The following is a 21,581-nucleotide window of genomic DNA, read 5'->3' on the forward strand; positions in this document are numbered from 1 at the left end:
ATGTATATGGTGAATGCATGCACTTCTTTTTCGGTGGGGGGGAATCAAAAACTAGAGGGTATTGGTTTGAGGTGAGAGGTGAAAGATTTATAAGGAACCTGGGGACAGGAGAGGATGGTGTGTATATGGAATAAATTGCTGAAGGAAATGGTTGAAGCAAGTACATTAACAACATTTAAAAGGCACTTGCATAAGTATATAGATAAGGAAGTTTTAATGGGATATGGGGAAAACATGGCTTAGATTGGCACCTTGGTTGTCATGGAGAAGTTAAGCTGAAGGGCCTGTTTCTGTACATATGACATGGTAAACTACAAAGCAACTAGGTTCTACTAGAATGGTGGGATAATTTAATGGAATGATGGATAAGCAGAAAAGATTTAGGAACCAGGACTGTGGTGGTCATCCAAATAGTTTCAACCTGTTCTTTAAAGGTTGCTCAACTGATGCTTTATTCTACAATCAAAACTTACCCCCAAGAGAATAAGGAGGCAGGGAGATGGGACGAACACAAGCGCAGGGGCAGGATTGTGTGGAACAGAGGAGAACATACAATCTACTTGATACACAGACGTCCCTCACCATGGGCACCTCAACCATAACTTTCTCACCTCACCTCCAAGGGAACCCAACCGCCTTTATGTTTCCTTTCATTCATGCACCAACACAGAATAGACATACATCAAATACGTTTGTATCCTCATTCGGGGGAAGCCTCTCCACAACAGCACTGTGGGAGCACCTTCTCCAGAAGATCAAAGTGCACTACATCCACCTTCCTTAAGCGCAGTTAGGGTTGAACAACAAATAATAAACTCCCAATAATATAAATAAAAATAATCCAAAGTGTGAAAATATCTGCGTTTTTGAAGAATTCAGTGATAAAAACAGTAAGATTCTTGTGTTTTATTCAAATTTATAGATTCCTCAGAAGATGCAACCATATAAAGACATTTAAAATAGGAAATAATCATGAGTGTGCAAGATACAGAATTCCATATATATTATAAAGTAACAGAGAATAAATAATGAGTTTAGACGCATGTACACAGGGCAGCTGTTAAAATGACTAAACTGGTAACAGCTGTTTATGATAAAATTAGTTAAAAGCTTTGTGATAAAATAAATTCTCTGACACACATCTGAATACAAATTTTGCCCATTATTTAAGAATCAGGGAAAGTAAGACTTACCACCTTAACTGCTTTCAACTCCATTTAAATACCTTGCACTCATCAAGCCCCAAGATCAGTGATGCCAACTGATCCTCATTGGCCTCTCCCCAAAGGATTCCAAAGAAGGATAGTAAAGGGCAGAAAGGGACAAAGCCAAGGAACTTCCATTCAATGGACATCATGGGTGGTGGGTGGGAGGGAGCCTTACTCAGGAAGATGAATGGACTGGGATCAGAAGGTTTTACATGTGTCTTTTCATGGAATATGGAAGTTGGGATCAGTTGTCCACAAGTTGGATTTTAGTTATATTCATAATACTAAACACTTTCTCCATATACTTAATAAAAAGCTACTAAATAAAGTTTAAATTGGGCCATCCTTGCACTAAGAAATTGTTGGTGATCTTTTGAGCTAAGGAGAAAGCTGAATTCTGCAACGCTTTCTGCTGCTGGGGTGGCAAATAGACTGCTGGTGACAAGGTGGACAAGGATGTGAAGGAGAGAGGCCAGTTCCACAGCTCGGCATGTAGACCTGAGTCTGATAAGCTCTGGGTCGTAAAGGCACAGTCCACATATTGCTCATCCTTCATTCTCCCACTGGAGAATGAAGTGTCAACACTTGGTAGAGGCAACAGTGATTCCTAAATATAACATCAATTGACAACATCAACCAAAACTTCTGACTTCTTTCCACACCTCTGAATTCTGGAAATGTCTGTTTAGTTTAAGATATGAACTATAACTGCAGGATATAATGAAGTCAGTTACTATACTTCTATGGCTTCAGGCGGATTACAATTGTTTTTTTGTGGCTTTGAGAGGGGTAAAGGAGCAGATTTCAGAAAGTGAAATGTGATATGCTGGCAGTTTGCCATCAGTTACACATTTCTGTCAGTCTGATTGCGATAACAAAGGTATCTGTTGGAGTTTAAGTTATTCCTTTGGAAAACTCTGCACATTAGCAGAAAGCAATATTAATGTAAAACCACAGAGGCTGCCCACAAGGTGCCGGAGTAACTGCTGGCAAGATTATACCTGCCACCTGATCCTTAGTTTCAATAATACAAATATCATTTAAAAACAGGGTGTTTAAATAAAAATAACAATTAAACTTTAAAAAGTAAAGAAACAAAAATAAGAGTTCTCTTGCTGGACAAATCACCAATGCCATGTCAGTCCAGACCCTGGGCTGTTTCACACACAGGGGATGGGTCCCCTGGTTGCCTTAGCTGTGGCAGAGAGCTGATCTGCTGATCCAGCCTAATTTTGGCACTTGGGAGACTGCAGAGAAAGCCCTGACTACAGAAACATCTGCACTGTGTAATGTGTGGTCCTGAAGAGTATGGTTTCAAAACGTGCAAGGCTACCTTCTCTGACCATTTTTAAACAAGTTTTCCATCTCTACTGATTGCTGCCAGGTTCTCTGCATACCGGGGACACATAGGGGTGAGGTAAGGCAGCCTGGGCAAGTTACAAATACTGAGGCAGAGCTGCATATTCACTGGTTTTGACTGGGCTTGCACACTCACATTCACCTGGGGGTGTACGCTGGAATAGTCTCTCTCATACACACACACAAACACTCCCTCTCTCTCAGGCAGTACAGCTACAACACCCCCACAAGGACCACTGCATACTTGGGCACATATACTGAAGTCAGAGCAGGGACACATGAGGGTGTACTATCCATTCTGAAAATTGCACCACGCACGGAGGAATTCATGCCAGCCAGATACACAGCCGTGTGCTTGGACATGGCTATCACATGTACTCTGAGCTACACACACACACACACACACACACACACACACACCCACCCACCCATAAACTGGGCTTCATTCGCTCATCTCATGTAACCAGACACCAAGGCATATTCCTTAATCTGGGTACTTCTCAGTCACAAAGGCTCCTTTCCTTCCAGAACATCCAAAGCAAACCTTGCTCCAATTCATGCAAGTTAATACTGTAACACTTTAACCTGTGGACGATTGTCACACGTTCGAGATAACATAGGTAGATCTCCAGCAGTGATCTGTAGCAAAGAGCCTTGTTTCATATACAATTCAAAACACTTTGCATGCAGAATAAGGTTATAAAGACAGAAAGCTTCCTCTAGAGCTGGAACTGGGTGTAACCTTCAGCTCCCGTCACTATGACATCCATCCAGATCCTCATGGTCTCAGCAGATGGTGCCACCATGTAGAAGATTCTGTCCCGGGTCTTCACGCTGAAGGTAAGCAAAGGTTTGGGGCTCTTGGGAAAGAGAAAGACAGCACATGTTTAAGAATGTTAAACACTATACACCAGCCCAAAGAAATCTCACTGTCCTCTACCAAGGCTGGGTAGCCGATTGGTCTGATGTCTGTACTACCGTCACTCAGGATCCTGAGCCCCGCTATCAGTCAGAGAACCTGCGAACCGAGCTCTGGATTAAAGTGGGGTTTCTAAACCAGCAACCAGCATGAAATTAATGTATGGACTTGTAGATAAGGCGAGCTGCATGCTAACTGACTACGTAGAATGAAGCACAGAAATGTAGTCTGGTCACATTATTTGCGCAGAATGGAGGAATGGAGTGGGGTGGAGGATAAATGTGTGGCTGAGGGATTGGAGCAGGGGGCAGGAATTCAGATTTCTGGATCATTGGGACCTCTTCTGGGGCAGGTGTGACCTGTACAAATAGGACGTGTTGCACTTGAATCCCGGGGGACCAATATCCTGGCGGGGAGGTTTGCTAAGGCTATTGGGGAGAGTTTAAACTAGAATTGCTGGGGGGTGGGAACTAAACTGAAGTGACAGAGGTAAGGGAGGTTGGCTCACGAATCGAGAAAACTTGGAGACAGTGCGAGAGAGAGGATAGGCAGGTGATAGAGAAAGGATGCACTCAGACCGATGGTTTGAGATGCGTCTATTTTAATGCGAGGAGTATTATGAATAAAGCAAATGAGCTTGGAGCATGGATCAGCACTTGGAGCTATGATGTTGTGGCCATTACAGAGAATTGGATGGCTCAGGGGCAGGAAATGCTACTTCAAGTGCCAGGCTTTAGATGTTTCAGAAAGGACGGAGGGAGGCAAAAGAGGTGCGGGTGTGGCACTGTTGATCAGAGATAGTGTCACGGCTGCAGAAAAGGAGGAAGTCATGGAGGGATTGTCTATGGAGTCTCTGTGGGTGAAAGTTAGGAATAGGAAGGGGTCAATAACTCTACTGGGTGTTTTTTTATAGACCACCCAATAGTAACAGGGACATCGAGGAGCAGATCGGGAGACAGATTATGGAAAAGAGTAATAATAACAGGGTAGTTGTGGTGGGAGAATTTAATTTCCCAAATATTGATTGGCATCACCCTAGAGTGATGGGTTTAGATGGGGTGGACTTTGTTAGGTGTGTTCAGGAAGGATTCTTGACACAACATGTAGATAAGCCTACAACAGGAGAGGCTGTACTTGATTTGATTGGGAAATGAACCTGGTCAGGTGTCAGGTCTCTCAGTGGGAGAACATTTTGGAGATAGTGACCACAATTCTATCTCCTTTACCATAGCATTGGAGAAGGATAGGAACAGACAAGTTAGGGAAATGTTTAATTGGAGTAAGGGGAAATATGAAGCTATCAGGCAGGAACTTGGAAGCATAAATTGGAAACAGATGTTCTCAGGGAAACGTACAGAAGAAATGTGGCAAATGTTCAAGGGATATTTGCATGGGGTTCTGCGTAGATACGTTCCAATGAGAAAGGGAAAGGATGGTAGGGTACAGGAACCGTCGTGTATAAAAGCTGTTGTAAATCTAGTCAGGAGGAAAAGAAGAGCTTACGAAAGGCTCAAAAAACTAGGTAATGATAGAGATCTAGAAGATTATAAGGTTAGCAGGAAGGAGCTTAAGAATGAAATTAGGAGAGCCAGAAGGGGCCATGAGAAGGCCTTGGTGGACAGGTTTAAGAAAATCCCCAAGGCATTCTACAGGTATGTGAAGAGCAAGAGGATAAGACGTGAGAGAATAGGACCAATCAAGTATGACAGGAGAAAAGTATGTATGGAACCGGAGGAGATACAGAGATACATAATGAATACTTTGCTTCAGTATTCACTACGGAAAAGGATCTTGGCGATTATAGGGATGACTTACAGTGGACTGGAAAGCTTGAACATGTAGATATTAAGGAAGAGGATGTGCTGGAGCTTTTGGAAAGCATCAAGTTGGATAAGTCACCAGGACTGGACTGGATGTACCTCAGGCTACTGTGGGAAGCGAGGGAGGAGATTGCTGAGCATCTGGTGATGGTGAGGACGGGAGAGGTTCTGGAGGATTGGAGGGTTGCGAATGTTATTCCCTTATTCAAGAAAGGGAGTAGGGATAGCCTAGGAAATTATAGACCAGTGAGTCTTACTTCAGTCGTTGGTAAGCTGATGGAGAAGATCCTGAGGGGAAGGATTTATGAACATTTGGAGAGGCATAATATGATTAGGACTAAACAACATGGCTTTGCCAAAGGCAGATAGTGCTTTACGAGCCTGATTGAATTTTTTGAGGATGTGATTAAACACATTGATGAAGGTAGAGCCTTCGATGTAGTGTATATGGATTTTAGCAAGGCATTTGATAAGGTACCCCATGCAAGGCTTATTGAGAAAGTAAGGAGGCATGGGATCCAAGGGGACATTACTTTGTGGATCCAGAACTGGGATGCCCACAGAAAGTAAGGAGTGGTTGTAGATGGGTCATATTCTGCATGGAGGTTGGTGACCAGTGGTGTGCCTCAGGGATCTGTTCTGGGACCCTTACTCTTTGTGATTTTTATAAATGACCTGGATGAGGAAGTGGAGTAAGTTTGCTGATGACACAAAGGTTGGAGGTGTTGTGGATAGTGTGGAGGGCTGTCAAGGGGTACAACGGGACATTGATAGGATGCAAAACTGGGCTGAGAAGTGGCAGATGGAGGTCAACCAGGTGGTGAGGTGGTTCATTTTGGTAGGTCAAGTATGATGGTAGAATATAGTATTAACGGTAAGACTCTTGGCAGTGTGGAGGATCAGAGGGATATTGGGGTCCGAGCCCATAGGACACTCAAAGTTGCTGTGCAGGTTGACTCTATGGTTAAGAAGGCATACGGTACATTGGCCTTCATCAATTGTGGGATTGAGTTTAAGAGCCTAGAGGTAATGCTGCAGCTGTATAGGACGCTGGTCAGACCCCACTTGGAGTACTGTGCTCAGTTCTGGTCGACTCACTACAGGAAGGACGTAGGAACCATAGAAAGGGTGCAGAGGAGATTTACAAGGATGTTGCCTGGATTGGGGAGCATGCCTTATGAGAATAGGTTGAGTGAATTCAGCCTTTTCTCCTTGGAGTGACGGAAGATGAGAGGTGACCTGATAGAGGTTTACAAGATAATAAAAGGCATTGATTGTGTCGATAGTCTGAGGCTTTTTCCCAGGGCTGAAATGGCTAGCACGAGAGGGCATAGTTTTAACATGCTTGGAAGTAGGTACAGAGGAGATGTCAGGGGTAAATTTTTTTACGCAGAGAATGGTGATTGTGAGGAATGGGCTGCCGGTGGTGGTGGATGAAGCGGAAACGATAGGGTCTTTTAAGAGACTCCCGGATGGATACAAGGAGCTTAGAAAAATAGAGGGCTGTGGGTAAGCCTAGGTAGTTCTAAGGAGAGGACATGTTTGGCACAGTTTTGTGGGCCGAAGGGCCTGTAATGTGCTGTAGGTTTTTATATGTTTCCATGTTTCTAAAGTGTAGTGATAAGAATTGGCCAGGTGATGGAACAGAACCGACTGGTGGTGTGGGACATGGTGGAAGGGAAGTGAATGGTGGTGTGGGACATTGGGGAAGAGACTGGCGGTGTGGGACACTGAGGAAGTGAATGGTGGTATGGGACATTGGGGAAGAGACTGGCGGTGTGGGACATTGGGGAAGAGACTGGCGGTGTGGGACATTCAGGAAGTGAATGGTGGTATGGGACATTGGGGAAGAGACTGGCGGTGTGGGACATTGGGGAAGAGACTGGTGGTGTGGGACATGGGGAAAGGGAAGTGAATGGTGGTGTGGGGCATTGGGGAAGAGACTGGCGGTGTGGGACATTGAGGAAGTGAATGGTGGCGTGGGACATTGGGGAAGTGAATGGCGGTGTGGGACATGGGGGAAGGGAAGTGAATGGTGGTGTGGGACATTGGAGAAGTGAATGGTGGCGTGGGGCATTGGGGAAGAGACTGGCGGTGTGGGACATTGAGGAAGTGAATGGTGGCGTGGGGCATTGGGGAAGAGACTGGCGGTGTGGGACATTGAGGAAGTGAATGGTGCCATCAGATTCCTGAACTGACCTGAAAAACCCTAATACCACCTCAGTTTATATTTCTCTCAATTTGCACCAGTGTTGTTATGTCTATTTTTGTTTATTTTGTCATGTAGGTTATGTGCAATTTTTGTTAACTTAAACTTATTTAATTTTTAAGCACAAGAAAGCCTGCAGATGCTGGAAATCCAAGCAACACACAAAATGCTGGAGGAACTCAGCAGGCCAGGCAGTGTCTGTGGAAAAGTGCCAGGAGAGGGAATAGATAGAGTTGACGCGGATAGGCTTTTTCCATTGAGAGTAGGGGAGATTCAAACAAGAGAACATGAGTTGAGAGTTAGGGGGCAAAAGTTTAGGGGTAACATGAGGGGGAACTTCTTTATTCAGAGAGTGGTAGCTGTGCGGAACGAGTTTCCAGCAGAAGTGGTTGAGACAGGTTTGATGTTGTCATTTAAAGTTAAATTGGATAGATACATGGACAGGAAAGGAATGGAGGGTTATGGGCTGAGTGCAGGTCGGTGGGACTAGGTGAGAGTAAGAGTTCGGCACGGACTAGAAGAGCCAAGATGGCCTGTTTCCGTGCTGTAATTGTTATATGGTTATATAAAAGAGTAAACAGTCCATGTTTTGGGCTGAGACCCTTCTTCAGGACTGAGGATTTGATTTTTGTTTATATTGTACTGTGTTGCTGCAATAAAAACTAATTTTTGTGACATTTCTACCTTGGGTATGTATTGCCATGACAATAGCCATGAACTTGATTCGCATTCACCCAATTTCCCTGCAATGTATTTTCCATTAACATCCACTGATCCTCCCACCACTCACCTACCCTGAGGTCCAGTTACAGCAGCTCGTTAACCAAACAAATATCGTTGGGATGTGGGAAGAATCTGGAGAACCCGGAGGAAGCACACACACAGTCATGGGGAGAGGATGCAAACTCACACAGACAGCACTTGAGGTCAGCATCAAACCAGGGTCTCTGGAACTGTGAGGCAGCAGCGCTGTCTGCAATCCCACTCTACCCAGTTTCCCATTAGAATCATGTTAAATCTGTGTCAACAACCAAGGCTTTGTTGAGGCTGCTGTAGCACATACATCTGTCAATTATTGGCCAAGATCTCAGGCAAATGAACTTTGCAATGAGATGTAGTAAATGAACATCACAATGCACTGTAACAGCTACAGTAATCCAGTAATACTCACAATAAATGTTCAGAAAATATTTGGACAGGCTCATGGATGGGAAAGGTCTAGAGGGACACAGACCAATGAGACTACTTTATGTAGGTGCCTTGATCGGCAGAGACAAGTTGGGTTTAAGATCCTCCTGCCAATTTGCAATACCCAATGACTCCACTTTCTATCTTGGATCCAAACACATAGAAGTGTCAGTGAGTACTGAGAGCCCACACCTCTTACCAAGTCCATCTCAGCTCATCCCACCTCCAGGGTCCATTCATTTGCAAATCACGGGTCCACTGTTAGACTGTATATTATATCTCAGACCTCACACTTCCTCACCACTCTGTGAACTAGATTATAATGGCCTTGCCTCTGTCACTCTTATAGGTGATGGCACCAAATTCTATACTTTGTCCTGTCCTGCTTCCCTCTGCGCCCTGTCCCCATCCCCCCTGTCCCGTCCCACCTGTCTCTGCACCCTGTCCTGTCCTGCCTGTTTAGATAATAGTCTGCACTATTGTTCCTTTTACCAAAATGCATTATCATACATTTCCCAACACTGTATTCCATCTGCCACTTCTTTGCCCATTCTTCCAATTTGTCTAAGTCCTGCTGCAATCGCATTGCTTCCTCAGCACTACCTACCCCTCCACCTATCATCGTATCATCAGCAAACTTTGCCACAAAGCCATCAATTCCACTATCGAATTTATTGTCAAACAATGTTAAAAGTAGCAGTCCCAATACTGACCCCAGAGGAACACCACTAGTCACTAGCAGCCAACCAGAAAAGGCCCCCTTTATTCCCACTCGCTACCTCTTGCCTATCAGCCACTCCTCTATCCACGACAGTACCTTTCTTGTAACACTATGGGATTTTCTCTTGTTAAGATATAGAGAGGGAGCAGAGGAGATTTACAAGTATGTTGCCTGGATTGGGGAGCATGTCTTATGAGAATGGGTTGAGTGAACTCGGCCTTCTCTCCTTGGAGGGACGGAAGATGAGAAGTGACCTGATAGAGGTGTATAAGGTAATTAGAGGTATTGATCGTGTGGATAGTCAGAGGCTTTTTCCCAGGGCTGAAATGGCTAACACGAGAGGGCACAATTTTAAGGTGCTTGGAAGTAGGTACAGAGGGGATGTCAGGGGTAAGTTTTTTTATATATAAACGCAGAGAGTGGTGAGTGCATGGAATGGACTGCCAGCGACAGTGGTGGAGGCAGATACAACAGGGTCTTTTAAGAGACTCCTGGATAGGTACATGGAGCTCAGAAAAATAGAGGGCTATGGGTAACCCTAGGTAATTTCTAATGTAAGGACATGTTCGGCACAGCTTTGTGGGCCAAAGGGCCTGTATTGTGCTGTAGGTTTTCTATGTTTCTATGTTTCTAAGCAGCCTCAAGTTTGGCACCTTATCAAACACCTTCTGAAAATCCAAAGTAAATGACATCTACTGCCTCTCCTCTGCTTGTTACTTCCTCGAAGAACTCTTACAGAGGGTACAGAGAAGATTCACTAGAATGATTCCGGGAATGAGAGGGTTAACATATGAGGAACGTTTGTCCGCTCTTGGACTGTATTCCTTGGAGTTTAGAATAATGAGGGGAGACCTCATAGAAACATTTCGAATGTTAAAAGGCATGGACAGAGTGGATGTGGCAAAGTTGTTTCCCATGATGGGGGAGTCTAGTATGAGAGGGCATGACTTAAGGATTGAAGGGTGTCCATTCAGAACAGAAATGTGAAGAAATTTTTTTAGTCAGAGGGTGGTGAATCTATGGAATTTGTTGCTACGGGCAGCAGTGGAGGCCAAGTCATTGGGTGTATTTAAGGCAGAGATTGATAGGTATCTGAGTAGCCAGGGCATCAAAGGTTATGGTGAGAAGGCGGGGCAGTGGGACTAAATAGGATAAAATGGATCAGCTCATGATAAAATGGCGGAGCAGACTCGATGGGCTGAATGGCCTACTTCTGCTCCTTTGTCTTATGGCCTTAACAGATTTGTCAGGAAAGATTTCCCTTTACAGAAACTATGCTGACTTTGACTTATTTTATCATTAGTCTCCAAGTACCCAAAACCTCATCCTGAATAATAGACTTCAACACTTTCCCTACCACTGAGGTTAGGCTAACTGGTCTATAATTTCCTTTCTTTTGCCTTCCTCCCTTCTTAAAGAGTGAAGTGACATCTGCAATCTTCCATTCCTCTGGGACCATGCCAGGATCAAGTGATTCTTGAAAGGTCATGACCAAAGCATCTGTTACCTCTTCAGCAACCTCTCTCAGGACTCTGGGATGTAGTCTATCTGGTTCAGGTGACTTATCCGCCTTAAGATCTTTTAGTTTGCCTAGTACTTTTTCCTTTGTAATAGCAATGGCACTCACTCCTGCTCCCTGACATGCACAGACCTCTGGCACATTGCTAGGGCCTTCCACAGTGAAGACTGCAGAGTACCTAATAAGTTCATCTGCCATTTCTTTTTCCCCCATTACTACCTCACCAGCATCATTTTCCAGGGTCCCAATATCAACACTCACCTCTCTTTTACTCTTCATATAACATAGAACACAGAAAATAGGTGCAGGAGTTGGCCCTTCGAGCCTGCACCGCCATTCAGTATGATCATGGCTGATTATCCAACTCAGAACCCTGTACCAGCCTTCCCCCCATACCCCCTGATCCCTTTAGCCACAAGGGCCATATTTAACTCCCTCTTAAATATAGCCAATGACCTGGCCTCAACTGTTTCCTGTGGTAGAGAATTCCACAGATTCACCACTCTCTGTGTGAAGAAGTTTTTCCTAATGTCAGTCCTAAAAGGCTTCCCCTTTATCCTCAAACTGTGACCCCTCGTTCTGGACTTCCCCAACATCGGGAACAATCTTCCTGCATCTAGCCTGTCCAATCCCTTTTGGATTTTATATGTTTCAATAAGATCCCCCCTCAATCTTCTAAATTCCAACGACTATAAGCCTAGTCGATCCAGTCTTTCATCATATGAAAGTCCTGCCATCCCAGGAATCAATCTGGTGAATCTTCTTTGTACTCCCTCTATGGCAAGGATGTCTTTCCTCAGATTAGGGGACCAAAACTGCACACAGTACTCCAGGTGTGGTCTCACCAAGGCCTTGTACAACTGCAGTAGTACCTCCCTGCTCCCGTACTCGAATCCTCTTGCTATAAATGCCAGCATACCATTCACCTTTTTCACCGCCTGCTGTACCTGCATGCCCACTTTCAATGACTGGTGTATAATGACACCCAGGTCTCGTTGCACCTCCCCTTTTCCTAATCGGCCACCATTCAGATAATATCTGTTTTCCTGTTTTTGTCACCAAAGTGGATAACCTCACATTTATCCACATTAAATTGCATCTACCATGAATTTGCCCACTCACCCAACCTATCCAAGTCACCCTGCATCCTCTTAGCATCCTCCTCACAGTTAACACTGCCGCACAGCTTCGTGTCATCCGCAAACTTGGAGATGCTGCATTTAATTCCCTCATCTAAGTCATTAATATATATTGTAAACAACTGGGGTCCCAGCACTGAGCCTTGCGGTACCCCACTAGTCACCGCCTGCCATTCTGAAAAGGTCCCGTTTATTCCCACTCTTTGCTTCCTATCTGCCAACCAATTCTCTATCCACATCAATACCATGTGCTTTAAGTTTGCACACTAATCTCCTGTGTGGGATCTTGTCAAAAGCCTTCTGAAAATCCAAATATACCACATCCACTGGTTCTCCCCTATCCACTCTACTAGTTACATCCTCAAAAAATCCTATGTGATTCGTCAGACATGATTTTCCTTTCACAAATCCATGCTGACTTTGTCCGATGATTTCACCGCTTTCCAAATGTGCTGTTATCACATCTTTGATAACTGACTCTAGCATTTTCCCCACCACCGATGTCAGGCTAACCGGTCTATAATTCCCCGGTTTCTCTCTCCCTCCTTTTTTAAAAAGTGGGGTTACAGTAGCCACGCTCCAATCCTCAGGAACTAGTCCAGAATCTAAAGAGTTTTGAAAAATTATCACTAATGCATCCACTATTTCTTGGGCTACTTCCTTAAGCACTCTGGGATGCAGACCATCTAGCCCTGGGGATTTATCTGCCTTTAATCCCTCCAATTTATCTAACACCACTTCCCTACTAACATGCATTTCCCTCAGTTCCTCCATCTCACTGGACCCTCTGTCCCCTACTATTTCCGGAAGATTATTTATGTCCTCCTTAGTGAAGACAGAACCAAAGTAGTAGGGGACCTACATTTGTCTTAACCAATTTTTTTCTTTTCACATATCTATAAAAGCTTTTACAGTCTGTTTTTATGTTCCCTGCCAGTTTTCTCTCATAATCTTTTTCCCCCTTCCTAATTAAGCCCTTTGTCCTCCTCTTCTGGACTCTGAATTTCTCCCAGTCCTCAGGTGAGCCACTTTCTCTGGCTAATTTGTATGCTTCTTCTTTGGAATTGATACTATCCCTAATTTCCCTTGTCAGCCACGGATGCACTACCTTCCTTGATTTATTCTTTTACCAAACTGGGATGAACAATTGTTGTAGTTCATCCATGCGATCTTTAAATGCTTGCCATTGCATATCCACCATCAACCCTTTAAGTGTCATTTGCCAGTCTATCTTAGCTAATTCACATCTCATACCTTCAAAGTTACCCTTTAAGTTCAGAACCTTTGTTTCTGAATTAACTATGTCACTCTCCATCTTAATAAAGAATTCCACCATATTATGGTCACTCTTACCCAAGGGGCCTCTCATGACAAGATCACTAATTAACCCTTCCTCATTGCTCAATACCCAGTTTAGAATGGCCTGCTCTCTAGTTGGTTCCTCGACATGTTGGTTCAAAAAACCATCCCGCATACATTCCAAGAAATCCTCTTCCTCAGCACCCTTACCAATTTGGTTCACCCAATCTACATGTAGATTGAAGTCACCCATTATAACTGCTGTTCCTTTATTGCACACATTTCTAATTTCCTGTTTAATACCATCCCCAACCTCACTACTATTGTTAGGTGGCCTGTACACAACTCCCACCAGCGTCTTCTGCCCCTTAGTGTTATGCAGCTCTACCCATATCGATTCCACATCCTCCCGGCTAATGTCCTTCCTTTCTATTGTGTTAATCTCCTCTCTAACCAGCAATGCTACACCACCTCCTTTTCTTTCATGTCTATCCCTCCTGAATATTGAATATCCCTGAATGTTGAGCTCCCATCCCTGGTCACCCTGGAGCCATGTCTCTGTGATCCCAACTATATCATATTCATTAATAATAATCTGCACTTTTAATTCATCCACCTTGTTACGAATGCTCCTTGCAATGACACACAAAGCCTTCAGGCTCGCTTTTACAACATTCTTAGCCCTTAGACAATTATGTTGAAAAGTGGCTCTTTTTGATTTTTGCCCTGGATTTGCTGGCCTGCCACGTTTACTTTTCACCTTACTACTTTTTGCTTCTACCCTCATTTTACACCCCTCTGTCTCTCTGCACTTGTTCCCATCCCCCTGTTGTGAACTAACCTCCTCTCTCCTAGTCTCTTTAATTTGATTCCCACCCCCCAACTATTCTAGTTTAAAGTCACCTCAGTAGCCCTCGCAAATCTCCCCGCCAGGATATTGGTCCCCCTAGGATTCAAGTGTAACCCGTCCTTTTTAACAGGTCATACCTGCGCCAGAAGAACTTTTAGCATCCTGCTTTATATCATTGGCTAGTTTGCCCTCATAGTTCATCTCTTCTCTTCTTATTGCTTTTTTAGTTGTCTTTTGTTGGATTTTAAAAGTTTCCCAGTCTCCAACGTCCCACTCATTTGTGCTACCCTTTCCTTGGCTTTTATGCAGTCCTTAACTTCCCTTGTCAGCTATGGTTGTCTACTCTTGCCATTTGGGAACAAGTTCTTCTGTGGGGATATGTCTATTCTCCATCTTGTGAACAGTTCCCAGAAACTTCAGCCATCTTGGCTCTGCCATTATCCTCGCCAGTATCCTCCTCCAATCCACCCAGGCAAGCTCCTCTCTCACCCCTCTGTAATTCCCTTTATTCCATTGTGATACTGATACATGTGACTTATGCTTCTCCCTCTCAAATTGCAGTACAAATTCAATCACGTTATGATCACTGTCTCCTAAGGGTTCCTTTACATTAAGCTCCCTAATAAGATCTGAGTTATTACACAACACCCAATCTAAGATAGCCTTTCCCCAAGCAGGCTCAAGCACAAGCTGCTCTAGAAAGCCATCTCGTAGACCAAAGATCCCCAACCTTTTTTGCACCGCGGACTGGTTTAATATTGACAATATTCTTGCGGATCAGCCGACCGGGGGTGGGGGGGGGTGTTCAAGTAGGGTTAAACTCACCTCAACATGTCTTTTACAGTTAGGGTTGCCAACTTTGTTACTCCCAAATGAGGGACAAAAGTAGCAGTCAAATCCCGGGACACTTTACCCCAGGAAAGACGAGCATGACCATGAAATCTTGCGCGGTCACCTGCGTGTGCATGCGTGATGTGCACATGTGATGTGCGCATACGCATACGTGCCGATTTTTTTTCCCACAAATCAGTTTGGTCTTCATCTTCCGGACTATACTGTACATACATTATTTCTACTTTAAATAGGCTGTGTATTTATCATATCATTCCTGCTTTTACTATATGCTAGTGTTATTTATTTTCAGTTTTATGTGTTATTTGGTATGATTTGTTAGATTATTTTTTGGGTCTCGGAACCCTCAAAAATTTTTCCCATATAAATTACTGGTAATTGCTTCTTCGTTTCACGCCACTTTGGCACGAAAGGTTTCATAGGAACGCTCTACCTTAGTGGGGGAAATATGGGACAAACCAATTTAGCCCAATATACAGGATGTCCTGGCAAATACAGGACAGTTGGCAACCCTATATTCAAGTTCAACAGTGCGTGACAGGGAATGAGGAAAGGTGCAGCTGACTCATATCGTTTCCTCGCGGCCTGGTAGCACATGCTTTGCAGCCCGGTACCGGTTCGTGGCCAGGTGGTTGGGGACCGCTGTCGCATTCAACAAATTCCCTCTCTTGTGATCCGACACCAACCTGATTTTCCCAATCCCCTTACACAAACCCCATTACAATTGTGTCATTATCCTTACTGCATGCATTTTCCAGCTCCCTTTGCAATCTCAACCCCACATCTTGGCTACTATTTGGAGGCCTATATATGATTCCCAAAAGGTTTTTTTTTCACGCTTGCAGTTTCTTAACTCCACCCAAAGAGATTCAACATCCTCTGACCCTATGTCAGCTCTTTCTAAAGGTGTAATTCCATCTCTTACCAACAGAGCCACACCACCACCTTTGCCTTCCTGCCTGTCCTTTTGGTACTAAGTATATCCTTTGATGTTAAGGTCCCAACTATGGCCTTCTTTCAGCCACGACTCAGTGTTTCACAGTATTTTGTATTTTTATTTCAGATTTCCAGTGGCTGCGATTTAAAATTTTTTTTTTCACAGGAATGACCCTACTCTGTATTCTACCTTAAGCTTTCTCTCTTTCTTCTGACTTCAGCTTGCTCTAAACTGCAGCTCAGTAGAATGTGTAACCCCACAGCACGAGATTAGGCAGCCTTGGGTTCATAAAAACATGGAAATCCTATACAGCACAATACAGGCCCTTGGGCCCACAATACTGTACCGAATATGTACTTACTTTAGAAATTACCTAAGGTTACCCATAGCCCTCCATTTTTCTAAGCTCCATGTACCTATCCAGGAGTCTCTGAAAAGACCTTATTGTATCCACCTCCACCACTGTTGCCAGCAGCCCATTCCACACACTCACCACTCTCTACGTAAAAAACTTACCCCTGACATCCCCTCTGTACCTACTTCCAAGCACCTTAAAACTGTGCCCTCTTGTGTTAGCCATTTCAACCCTGGGAGAAAGCCTTTCACTATCCACACGATCAATGCCTCTCATCATCTTATACACCTCCATCAGGTCACCTCTCATTCTCCGTCACTCCAAGGAGAAAAGGCAAGTTCACTCAACCTATTCTCCTAAGGCATGCTCCCCAATCCAGGCAACATCCTTGTAAATCTCCTCTGCACCCTTTCTATGGTTTCCACATCCTTCCTATAGTGAGGCGACCAGAATTGAGCACAGTACTCCAAGTGGGGTCTGACCAGGGTCCTATATGGCTGCAACATTGCCTCTTGGCTCTTGAACTCAATCCCACAGTTGATGAAAGCCAACGCACTGTATGCCTTCTTAACCAGAGCCAACCTGCGTAGCAGCTTTGAGTGTCCTATGCACCTGGACCCCAAGATCTCTCTGATCCCCCACACTGCCAAGAGTCTGACCATTAATACTATATTCTGCCATCATATTTGACCTAACAAAATGAACCACTTATCTGGGCTGAACTGCATCTGCCACTTCTCAGCCCAGTTTTGCATCCTATCAATGTCCCGTTGTAACCTCTGACAGCCCTCCACATTGTCCACAACACCCCCAACCTTTGTGTCATCGGCAAATTTACTAACCCATCCCTCCACTTCCTCATCCAGGTCATTTATAAAAGTCACGAAGAGAAGGGGTCCCAGAACAGATCCCTGAGGCACACCACTGGTCACCAAAGAATTCCTGAACATTTTTACCAGGCATTAGTTTTTTTATTGATATGTATGATGATGAAACGAAAGTCTGAATTTATGATTGAGTGCAGGTGTCTGTCTGCCTGACATCAGTAAAGGCACGGTTCTGAAGTCAACATGTCTATCAGTGGTGGGTTAAGTGACTGGCTGTTACAGTGTGGATGTTTTAAGAGGCCGAAACTGCATTTCACTTTGCAGAAACTTCATACCTGCTTGGCCAACTGGTTACAGAGTTTGCAACCTTTACACCAGACGGCATTGTAAAAAATAACAGAAGCCCCTCTACCTTGTACGCACTCTTCAGATGGTCGTAGTAAACCTCCTCGATGGCTTGGAAATAGATCACTCCTTTCAATTTGGTTTCGTGTTTGTCTGCAGGAAGACAACAGTGAGGGCTTCAGTGCTGGCAGATTAAACAGTTACACACAATCTGCTGGAGTAACTCAGTGGGTCAAGCTACATCTGCGGAGGAAAGGAATCGTCAAAGCTTCACGTTGAAACCCTGCATCAGGACATCGGTATCTCCCCCGCCCACCGCCACCGATGATGTTTGAACCTGCTGAGTCCTCCCAGCAGATCGTGTGTTGCTCCAGGTATCTGCATCTGCTGGTTCTTGTATCTCCATTTACACATGTCAGCCTGGGTGCAGTTGATGGAGGTGCTTAAACGTGGAGTGACTTGCAATGAAGTAGAGGCATGGTCAAAGACCTGAAGTGACGGGAGGGTGGGGGGAAGGACTGGCACAACTTGGGACAACCATGTCAGTGTGCACAATGCATTGGTGCTGCATGCTGGTACAAGAAAGGAAACTGAATGGAGGGAAAGGATGTACAGGGTTACTGGGGAAGAAACATTGGCTGGATATCTCTAACAACACTGTCACAGGTAGACAGGGCGATGAAGCAACCACACAAAATGCTGGAGGAACTCAGCAGGCCAGGCGGCATCTGGGAAAAGAGTACAGCCGACCTTTCGGGCTGAAACGCTCGGCAGGATCATGAGGGTGGCTTTTGGCATGCTGGCTTTCATCAGTCAGAGAATTTAGAAGTCGGGATGTTACGTTGTATGTGTACAAGGTATTGCTGAGAACACATTTGGAGTACTGTGTTCATTCAGTTTTGGTCACTTGCTATTGGAAAGATGTCATTTAACTGGAAAGGATGCAGAAAGATTTACAAGGATGTTGAGAGACTGTGTTATAGAAAGAGGCTGGGCAAACTAGGGCTTTTCTTCAATGAAATAAAGACACTTTTAACCAGAAGGTGGTCCGTGCATGGAATGCGCTGCCAGAGCCAGTGGTCAAGGCAAGTACAGGACTATGCAGAAGTCTTAAGCACATACTATATATAGCTAACACTTTTGCACAGCACCGTATTGTCAATGTGGAGTGGAGAGCGAGTTTGTAAATCTGGCTGAAGCAAAGGACATTGGAAATGGTGAGGGTGCAGCCCCACAGGAGGAGTGTGGGACAAGTGAGTGTCAGGGGCATGGGTGGGGATGGTGCCAGTGCCCACACACCCAGGCAAGGTCAATTGGTTCCAAACAATTGGTTTGTTGATCATCACAGAACGTCTCTCTGGTGCTTCCTGGTCTCTCCTCTCTCCCTGCCCCCTTCCCACTCGCAGTCCACAATAGAGACCCACATCAGAATCAGGTTTATCATCACTCACACATGTCATGAAGCTTTTTTTGTGGCAGCAGTACAGTGCAATACATAAAATTACTACAGTATTGAGCAAAAGCTGTAGGCACTCTATACGTGCCTGAGACAGTACATTAACAATATTTACAACATACTTGTAAAGGCACACAGTAGAAAATGTTTAGAAGGATACAAGTCAAATGTGGGAAGTGTGAATCTTGAACAAAAGAAAATCCGCAAATGCTGGAATTCTGAGCAACACACACAAAATTGGTCGCACACAAGGAGCACAGTCGACGTTTCAGGCTGAGAACCTTCATCAATGAAGGGTCTCGGCCCAAAACATTGAAAGCATCTTTTCCATAGATGCTACCTGGCTTGCTGAGTTCCCCCAGCATTTTGCGTGTGTCAAGTGGGGATCTTGCATGGCATGGACAAATTAGACTGGAGAACCTGTTTCTGTGCTGAGTTACTCTGTAACGAAGGACAAACACAGAAGATGGAGAGATAACCCTACCCTGCTGTGCACGAGCCAAGGGTTTAACAAGGGGTCTTTGTCCATTGATGCAGCCAGGCCCATGTTTACCCACCTGCACAATAAGAGACGATCCGTTTACCCGCGTGCAAAATAGGAGAGGGTCCGTTTACCCGCGTGCATAATAGGAGAGGGTCTGTTTACCCGCCTGCATAATAGGAGAGGGTCTGTTTACCCGCCTCCATAATAGGAGAGGATCCGTTTACCCGCCTGCATAATAGGAGAGGGTCTGTTTACCCGCGTGCATAATAGGAGAGGGTCCGTTTACCCGCCTCCATAATAGGAGAGGATCCGTTTACCCGCGTGCATAATAGGAGAGGGTCCATTTACCCACCTGCATAATAGGAGAGGGTCCGTTTAGTCCGGTCGAAAACAAACCAGCGTTTCTTCCAGGTTTTAATTTTGCCACCCATTTTGATCAAGAAGCCTCTGCAGGTCTTCTCTGTGAGGGACACGTGGTAGCAAGTCTCCACATTGTGTCCAGCTGCTTCGATGTGGGCTCGCAAGTCAAAGTCTTCCTTTCTGACTGGGAGGTAGCGAGTCAGCGGCCTGGCCTGTAGGCACAGAGTCAAAGTTGAGTGTCTTGTCATGTGCTCGGGTACATATGTGTATGTGGGGTGCAATGAAAGACTTGCCTGCAGCCAGGTACACAGCATTAACAAGAAAGACACAATTTAGGCATAACATATATACACTTATACAAGAAAGAACACAATTAGAACAAGCAAATAAAGCTCATTGTAGTGCAAAGTGGTCATAGTGGTGCTACACAAGCAGTAATTCGGGTTGTGCAGATTGGTTCACGAACCAAATGGTTGAAGGAAATAACTATTCTTGAACTTGGTGATGTGGGACTTCAGGCTTCTGTACGAGAACAGAGCTGAAGGCATCTGCAAATAGTGTCTACAATGACCTGGTGTCCTGATCAGGGCAATTCCTGCTAATCATTGACTGGACAGCACAATATGTGATTACTACTTTGTAAGCTGTGCATCTAACTGCTTCCCTGCGCTGCGCCACGGGGAACAATGAACAGCCCATTCACTGATAACACACATCCACACAGCCCAGCAACACATATCCATGCTGGATCAGGATAATCCCATTGCCTCATTCTCTCCAATTTCCTTTTGACACAGGTGCAGGCCACTTACCAATTGTTTATGTTGCCTCTCCCAGCAGTTCCATCACTTATTTCTCAGTGACCCGCTCTCACCCACATAGTTGTCATCTCTCACAGCCTTACATAAATCACACTCATTCATTCTCGAAAGTGGCGTCACAGGTAGACAAGGTTGTAAAGAAAGCTTTGGGCTCACTGGCCTTCATAAATCAAAGTACTGAGTACAGGAGATGAGATGTTATGTTGAAGCCGTACAAGATGTTGGTGAGGCCTAATCTGGAGTATCGTATGCAGTTTTGGTCACCTACCTACAATAAAGATATAAATCAGATTGAAAGAGTAGAAAGAATATTTACAAGGATGTTGCCGGGTCTGGAGGACCTGCATTATAAGGAAAGATTGAATAGGTTAGGACTGTGTTCCTGAGAACATAGAAGATTGAGAGATTTGACAGAGTAATACAAAATTATGAGGGGCATAGCTAGGGTAAATGCGAGCAGGCTTTTTCCACTGAGATTAGGTGGGAGTATGGCTAGAGGTCATGGGTTGAGGGGGATAGGTGAAATGTTTAGGAGGACATGAGGGTAAACTTCTTCACTCAGAGGGTCATGAGAATGTGGAATGAGCTGTCAGGACAAAGCTCAATTTCAACGTTTAAGAGAAGTTAGGATAGGCACATAGAATGTAGAGATATGGAGGGCTGTGGCAATGGGAGCAGGCAGTTTAAATGGTTTTGGCAAAGACTAGATGGGCTGAAGGGCTTGTTTCTGTGCTGTATCTGTCTATGACTTGCCCACGGCCCTGTGTCAATTTAAACATAAAGCCGCTGCCCTGCATCATCCTGTATCGATACAAAGCTAACTCCGCAGTCCTGTCCCAAATGCAAACTTAATCCCACTGCTCCACAGTCTGTCCACAGCCTGTATCAATATCAGACAAATTCCACCACCCTG

The 21,581-nt window shown here is 44.7% G+C and overlaps 1 protein-coding gene across 1 annotated transcript in view; it reads right to left on the minus strand.

Annotated features, from left to right (window-relative positions):
* Positions 1–905: 905 nt before the first annotated feature.
* The window catches only part of phldb2b (pleckstrin homology-like domain, family B, member 2b), a 324,137-nt gene continuing 303,461 nt past the window's right edge, over positions 906–21,581 (minus strand). Inside the window, exons 21-23 of the mRNA XM_072259726.1 lie at positions 19,840–20,059; positions 17,615–17,700; positions 906–3,427 (exon numbers count right to left, since the gene is read on the minus strand). Of these exons, the coding sequence (XP_072115827.1) occupies positions 3,287–3,427; positions 17,615–17,700; positions 19,840–20,059 (447 nt within the window). The 3' untranslated portion in view covers positions 906–3,286. The remainder of the gene's footprint in view (positions 3,428–17,614; positions 17,701–19,839; positions 20,060–21,581) is intronic.

Source organism: Mobula birostris, chromosome 6 (assembly GCF_030028105.1).
Source record: "Mobula birostris isolate sMobBir1 chromosome 6, sMobBir1.hap1, whole genome shotgun sequence".
Taxonomy (NCBI): domain Eukaryota; kingdom Metazoa; phylum Chordata; class Chondrichthyes; order Myliobatiformes; family Myliobatidae; genus Mobula; species Mobula birostris.